At 38.7% G+C, this 8,197-nt stretch overlaps 1 protein-coding gene across 1 annotated transcript; it reads left to right on the top strand.

The window, feature by feature from the left end:
• Window positions 1-2,636: 2,636 nt before the first annotated feature.
• On the top strand, window positions 2,637-7,484 carry LOC114635762 (vomeronasal type-2 receptor 116-like; the record flags this gene model as incomplete). Its single annotated transcript, XM_028784200.1, has 4 exons — window positions 2,637-3,443; window positions 3,878-4,105; window positions 4,381-4,504; window positions 7,243-7,484. Coding segments are annotated over 4 exons (1,401 nt in total), but the record flags the coding sequence as incomplete, so codon positions are not given.
• Between the last annotated feature and the right edge of the window lie 713 nt (window positions 7,485-8,197).

Here is an 8,197-nt window from a genome sequence, read left to right as displayed (position 1 = left end):
GAATTGAGTCCATTGTTGTTGAGAAATATTAATGATTGGTAGTTTCTGTTATTTTTGTTGTTGTTGGATGTGGTATTAGGTGTGTGTGATTCTATTCTTTTGGGATTGTTATGAGATGATTAATTTCTTGTGTTTTCTTGGATACTCTTCTTGTGTAGGCCTTTTTCTTCTAGTATCAACTGTAGGACTGGATTTTTAGAAAGATATTGTTTAAATTTGGTTTAGTCTTGGAATACCTTGATTTCTCTGCCTATGGTGATTGAGAGTTTTGCTGGGCATCATAGCCTGGGATGGGATTTGTGTTCTCTTAGGGTCAGCATGGTATCTGTCCAGGATCTTCTGACTTTTAGAGTCTCTGTTGAAAAGACTGGTATAATTCTGAAAGGTCTGCTTTTTTTTTATTGGATATTTTATTTATTTACATTTCAGATGTTATCCCTTTTCCCCATTTCCCCTTCCATAAATCCCCTATACCATCCATCTTTCTCTCCTTTTTGCTTTTATACCATTTTAATTACATTCAAGTATTAAGGTCAGTTCTAGGTTCAGGAATTACCAATAGTCAAGGAACAAGCAAGACAGTAAATACAAATAGCCAAAGAACAAGCAAGGCAATAAACAAAGTTCCATGATCATTCTGTGATCACTATTTCTAAGGGCTTACCGGGGTTACCAAAATATCTGAGCCTACTTCCCTGTCCTAACCCAAAGTCATTTTCATGCCTGGAGCCTACTTCTTTGTTTTAGCCTAAGGTTTATATTTTTACCTGAAATTACTTTTTTTGTCCTAGCCTCATGTCAGATTCCTGCCAAGCAGCCCATTTCCTTGTCCTTGGCCAAAGTCAGATTCCTGCCAAGCAGCCCATTTCCTTGTCCTTGGTCAAAGTCAATTCCTGCCAAGCAGCTCCAAAAGCTTTTTTCACATCTCCCCACTTTTTATTTCATAAACAAGACTGAGCAACAGGTCTGCTTTTATATATTCTTTGGCTCTTTTCTCTTACAGCTTTTAATATTCATTTTTTTGTTCTGTATATTTAGTATTTTGATTATTATGTGGCAGGAAGATTTTCTTTTCTGGTCCAATCTATTTGGTGTTGTATAGGCTTCCTGTATGTGTATGGCTATCTCTTTCTTTTGGTAAGCAAAGTTTTCTTTTATGGTTTTTGTTGAAGATGTTTTCTGACCCTTTGACCTTTATCCTCTTCTATTCTTATTATTCTTAGATTTTTGTCTTTTCATTATGTGCCAAATTTTCTGAATGTTTTGGGTTAAAAACATTTACACTTGGCATTTTCTTTGAGCAATGTATCAATTTCTTCTATGATATCCTCTATGTTTGAGATTCTCTTTTCCATCTCTTATATGTTGTTGGTGATGCTTGGGCCTGTATTTGTGCTCTCTTTCCTAGGTTTTCCATCTCCAGGGTTACCTCCCTTTGTGTTTTCTTTATTGCGTCTATTTTGCTTTTTAGGCTTGAACTATTTTCTTTACCTTTTTTGTTTTCATTTTCTTGTATTTCTTCTCTGTTTGCCTTCCAAAGGCTTCTACATGTTTGATTGCATGTTCCTGTATTTTTAAAAGGGAATTATTTGCATCCTCCTGAAAGGCCTGTATCATCTTCATAAGATGGTTTTTAAGATTACTGTCTTGCTCTTCAGATATGTTGTGATATCTAGGGTTTGCTGTAGTAAGGAGAGTTGGGTTCTGATAGTGCCATATTGCATTGGCTGTTGCTGATTATTTTCTTTACTTGATTTTCACCATCTAGTTGTCTCTGGTATTGGTTAGCATGAGTGTCCTGCATTCAAATAGGCCTCCTGCCAGGCAGGTGGAGCTGTATGTTTTGGGTTTGAGCAGGAAGAGCTGTGGACTGGGGAGTAGTGTATTGATTTGTAAATGCTGTGTGTGTCAGGTTAGAGGTTGATTCTTGGGAGGTAGGCAGAGCTGTGGACTGGGGAGTAGTATGCTGGTCTAGGAATGCTGTGTATGTCATGTTGGAGCTGGACTCTTGAGACATAGTCAGAGCTGTGGTGTGGGGCATGGTTTTCTGGTCTCTGATCATTGCTGCTGCAGATGTGTACTGGAATGAAGATGAAACTCTGAGTGGCTTCTAGGCTTGGATCCCGGCAGGTAGGGGTATTGGGGTGGGGTGGTGATCAGGTCTCATCTGTGTGTATCAGGTTAGAGCCTACCTCTTGGAAGGCAGGTATAGCTGTGGGATGGAGTGTTGTGCGCTGCTCTGTGACTCACTGGTGCAGGCACACACCAGTGGAAGATGGAGCTCAGGACATGCAGCTTGTGTATATTTGAAAAATCCTGAGGTATCATTTGTGCTTATTTGCATAACCATAATTTGTTACAAAGAAAAGAAAGCCCATTTCATTTGAACCCATTTCAAAGTAACATTATTGCATTAATTTTGATAGAAAAATAGAAATTTCAGAAATAAGGATTTTGTTAACTACTGAGAAATGTCAGTAGTTTTCCAACTTAAAGGAAGGAAAACATTATTTCAATGTGGTAAACAAATAGTTCTTCCTCCTATTTGCAAATGATGCTTTTGAATTTCAGATCTTAGAGTTAACTTCTTGCCAGTCTAGTTTCTTATGTTGCTTCTGGTGTTCTGTTTTATTTAGGTTACATATGGACCATTTCATGGTAGTCTGAGTGATCGTGATATGTTTCCTCATCTATATCAGATCGCCCCAAAGGACACAAGCCTAGTTCTTGCCATGGTATCCTTGATGATTCATTTCAGCTGGCAATGGGTGGGGCTGGTTATTTTAGATGATGACCAGGGTGCTCAGTTTCTCTCAGATATGAAAGGAGAAATGAGGAGCAAAGAATTCTGTTTAGCTTTTGTGAACGTGATCCCAGTAAACATACAGTTATACGTAGAAAGGGCAGAGACTTACTATTATCAAATAATGACATCATCAGCAAATGTTGTCATCATTTATGGTGACAACAACTCTACTCTAGAAGTGAGCTATAGAAGATGGGAAGCTTTAGGCATACGGAGATTATGGGTCACCACCTCACAATGGGATCTCATCTCAAGATCAAGAGATTTCACCACTGACTCTTTCCATGGGACTTTGTCTTTGTCACACCATTATCAAGAGATTTCTACTTTTAAACATTTCATCCAGAGAACAAACTTTTCTGCTTACCCAGAAGATGTTTCTCTGGTGAGATTGGGATGGATGTATTTTAACTGTTCAGTATCTGTATCTGACTGTAAAGCACTGACTCATTGCTCATCTAATACCACATTGGAATGGTTACCACGGCACAGTTTTGACATGGCCATGAATGATGAGCGTTACAACATCTATAATGCTGTGTATGCTGTGGCCCATGCTTTTCACAACATGCTTCTTCAACAAGTAGATAGTCAAGTACTGAAAAGTTGGAAAGGATTAATACCTAGATGTATGCAGGTAAATATGACTCTAGATTGTGGGAAGGTGACATTTAAAGTTAACATACTCCACATCAATTATGACCGAAATGTAATACCAACATCTAGGTTACAAACTGGGCATGGGTTTGTCTGTTTGTAATCCTAGAATTGGCAAGTAAGAAAAAAAAACCTTGGCGCATACACACACACACACACACACACACACACACACACACACAAAGTTCAATGGCTAATGAGCAAAGCTATAAACCAGTAATATTTGTGTTTAGTGAGATACTCAGTACACATAAATGAACCCCCAACACATGTAATATCATTTTACCATGTTTGTTAGTGATTTGTATTAAGGTTGCATTTTGAAAGAGAGATTAAAAAGTAAAAAATTTTCTCCACAGAACATTTCTGCCTTAATGTATAAACATATTTAATCATAATGTTATGCATTTTTAGGTAAATGCCTTTCTGAAGAATATAAGATTTATTGATTCTGTAGGATACCTAGTGAATATTAATCAAGAAGGAAAATTTGAAGCAATATATGACATTCTCAATGTTTTGAACTTTCCACAAGGTCATGTACTAAAGGTGAAAGTAGGAGAGTTTTCTCCTTATTTGGTACATGATCAACAACTGTTCTTATCTGAAGACATGATAGAGCGGGCCACAGGAAGTAGACAGGTAGGTTGTGTCAAATTTTAATTTTAGTCAAACTCCTAAGTGGCACTTTTCCCCCTTATTGATTTCATTTTTCATTTTTGGGAAGTGTTATATATTTTCATGAATTAATTTAAGTATATATGCTATTATGTAGTAGAATCCATGTTTATATACTGGTAACATTCAACTTTAAGTATTCTGAAAATAAGTTCATTTATATGTCAAGATGTTGAAAGATATTAAGTATGGATGGGAAAAGAAATTTCTGTTATTAACACATATCTGATTTTTCTCAGTTTTCCACTTCTGTGTGCAGTATGCCTTGCCATCCTGGTTTCAAGAAGTATCACCAGGAAGGAAAAGCAGACTGCTGTTTTGATTGTTCCCGATGTCCTGCCAATGAGATTTCCAACACCACAGGTCATTGCATGCCTTGGGAGAAAATGCTTCAGATTGACTATCTTGTTCCATATGCATTATATGCATATTAACAAGATTAACTATCTTGTTCCATATGCATTATATACACAAAAAACCCTGAGATAAAATATCCTTTTATTTTATTCAATTTATATGATAAGTAATATTGCTCCTAGATAAAACATACTATTTCTTCTGTCACATTTCTTGACTAGTACTATACACATGAAAGAGTGTATTTTTTCAGATAAATAGGCCTGAGAGCTAAATATTATGCAAGTATTATTTTTCTCAGAAATTTCCCATGTTATTACTTGTTATTATTTCCATCAGCATATATATCATACTGAAAATACAAATCTTTCATAACCCTATCACAGATAGGTTACTGAAAATGATCAAGTGCTTAAAGATTTTATGGTCAGTTTAAGAAATATGCATTCTTTTGGAGTCCAACTATCCTGTCAAGCATAAAATCAACGGACATGCTGTATTTTATGTTGTCATATTGTTCACAGGTCAGTGATGTAGGTAACACATGGAAATAATACTTGTGATTAAGTCACAAAACTGAAGTGAATATAGGCAAATCAGCCATGAGATGACATAGTTGTGGTTACATATTTGTAAGACAAGGGCCAGATTTTAAGTCAATATTGATTATATATTAGGTAACTGAAATATGTATTCTATAAAAATAGAATCATTACAGATAATTAACTATTAGAAAATAATATATCCAAAATATATTAAAAATTAGTGTAGTTTGAAGTCTAAGAAGCTGGATGCAGATGTAGAGATATCATGTGGAAAAAGTTAGTCAATATTAATGAGTTGTTTTGAAATGGCTTGTGTATAATGTCAGAAGAAAAGAGCTAAGGATACTGTAGTATATGGAAGATGTCATAAAATTATTATGAAGATGACACTATCTAGTAAGTATACAGCTAATGTTAATTACTTATGTACTCACTGTTGGCTAAATATAAAGTTATTGGATAGAATTTTGCTCTTAATATTGTATATGAAAACTAAAATAGGAATTTTGGTATTTATAAGTTATGAAATTATGATATATAAACAAAAATTTAATGCATATGCCTTCATTTCTAGTCAATAATCTTGATAAAATAATAGAAGACTAAGTAAAAAATATATTTCTCAGTGGAAAGCATCAATATTCCCAATTTTCCAAGAAATTGTGAAATTTATTTTAAAAATCGTTGTACATGTTTGCATTCTCACCAGAAAATGAATAGTGTTTCCCTTGCTCCACATCCTTGGCAGCTTGTGTTGGCACTTTAGTTTTTGATGGGTATAGGATGGAATCTCAGAGTCATTTTGAGTTTCATTTTCTTGATGATTAAGGATATTGAACATTTCCATTTTTTAAAATTTTTTATTCGATATTTTATTTACATTTCAGATGTAATCCCCTTCCCCCTACCCAGGAACCCCCTATTCCATCCCCCTCCTCCTGCTTCTATGATGATATGCCCACCCACCCTCCCACTCTCACCTCCCCTCCCCACCCATGATTTCCCCCACACTGGGGCGTCCAGCCTTCACTGGACCAAGGGCTTCCTTACCCATCTATGCGTGACACTGTCATCCTCCCCTACCTATACATCTGGAGCCATGGGCCCCTCCCTATGTGCTCCCAGGCTGATTGTTTAGACCCTAGGAGCTCTGGTTGGTTGGTAGTGTTGCTCTCCTCATGGGGCTGCAAAGCCTTTCAGCTCCTTCAGTCTTCTCTCTCACTCCTCCATTGAGAACCCTGTGATCAACTCAATGGTTAGCTGTGAGCTTCTGCCTCTGTATACTTCAGGCTCTGGCAGACCTCTAAGGAACAGCTATATCTGGCTCCTGTTAGCATGCACTTCCTGGTATCCACATCAATGTCTACCTTTGGTGAATGCACAAGGGATGGATACTCAGGTTGGGCAGTCTCTGGACAGCCCCTTCTTCAGTTTCTTTCCTACACTTTGTCTCCATATTTGCTCCCATTAATATTTTGTTACCCCTTCTAAGAAGGTCCAAAGCATCCACACTTTGGTCTTCCTTGTTCATGAGCTTCATGTGTTCTGTGAGTTGTATCTTGGGTATTGCAAACTTTTGGTCTAATATACAATTATCAGTGGGTGTATACCATGTGTGTTCTTTTGTGATTGGGTTACCTCACTCAGGATGCTATTTTCTAGTTCCATCCATTTACCTAAGAATTTCTCAAATTCATTGTTTTTAATAGCTGAGTAATATTCCATTGTGTAAATGTACCACGTTTTCTGTGGCCATTCCTCTGTTGAAAGACATCTGGGTTCTTTCCAGCTTCTGGCTATTATAAATAAGGCCACTATGAACATAGTGGACCATGTGTCCTTGTTATATATTGGAATATTGGAGCATCTTCTGGGTATATGCCCTGGTGTTGAATGGCTGGGACCTCAGGTAATGCTATATCCAACTTTCTGAGAAACTGCAAGACTGATTTCCAGAGTGATTTTACCAGCTTGCAATCCCACTAACAATGGAGGAGAGTTCCTCTATCTCCACATCCTCGCCAGCATCTGCTGTCACCTGAGTTTTTGATCTTTTTTGATCTTGGCCATTCTGGCTGGTGTGAGATGGAATCTCAGGGCTGTTTTGATTTTCATTTCCCTGATAACTAAGGATGTTGAACATTTCTTTAGGTGCTTCTCCTTCACTTGAGTTTCCTCAGTTGAGAATTCTTTGTTTAGCTCTGTACCCTGTGGTTCAAAACTCGTGCGGGTCGTGTGGCCTGGGCCCGGGACAGCTCACGCTTGTCGCGTGTGCTACAGCACTTCCTGGCGGGACTCAACAGCGCAGACCGCCATTGAACCAAGGGTGTGGGGAAAGAGCCTCGGTGATGGCAGTGTCCCGGGAACAGGGGCACAGGGACGCTGCGCGCCAGGCGGTCACGGCTGAGTCTCCCAGGAGCCCCGAGAAGGTGGTGCACTGACCGCTGTTGTAAGGGGAGACATGGTGATGAGTCTGAATGATGGTGCGCTCTCCCAAAAAATGCCAGGAGAGGCCCCCTTATATTGGGGAGAGGAGGGGCTTGGGAGGTGACTACGCTCCACTCTGGCCTTTAGGTAATATGTAAATCTTGAGGCAGAGACCTGTTCCCCCGCCCTCTACCTGGGCTTTAGGTGACCTACTGCATGTTATATGGAGTCAGGTCTCTGGGTTCGGGGGCGTGGACAAACACCCCAGGATTTCCACAGCCCCACAGTACCCCATTTTAAAAATTGGGTTATTTGGTTGTCTAGAGTCTTTAAATGCTTCTCAGCCATTGGAGACTCCTCTGTTGAGGAATTCTGTTTAACTCTGTACCCCATTTTAATCTAGTCATTTGGTATTTTGGTGCCTAGTTTCTTTTTTTTTTTTGGTTTTTTGAGACAGGGTTTCTCTGTATAGCCCGGGCTGTCCTGGAACTCACTCTGTAGACCAGGCTGGCCTCGAACTCAGAAATCCGCCTGCCTCTGCCTCCCGAGTGCTGGGATTAAAGGCGTGCGCCACCACCGCCCGGCTGGTGCCTAGTTTCTTAAGTTCTTCATGTAAATAGATGAAACTTGATAGAAAAAAAAATTCGTCCTGATTTGAAGCAGTCTAGTTCCAAAAAGACACACATGGTATGAGCTATAAGTGGACATTTGTCATAAAGCACAGGAT

This window comes from Grammomys surdaster, unplaced genomic scaffold (genome assembly GCF_004785775.1).
Source record: "Grammomys surdaster isolate TR1022 unplaced genomic scaffold, NIH_TR_1.0 117567, whole genome shotgun sequence".
Lineage (NCBI taxonomy): Eukaryota > Metazoa > Chordata > Mammalia > Rodentia > Muridae > Grammomys > Grammomys surdaster.
Note: the sequence above shows the minus strand (reverse complement) of the source record. Positions and strands in the feature narration are given on the sequence as shown.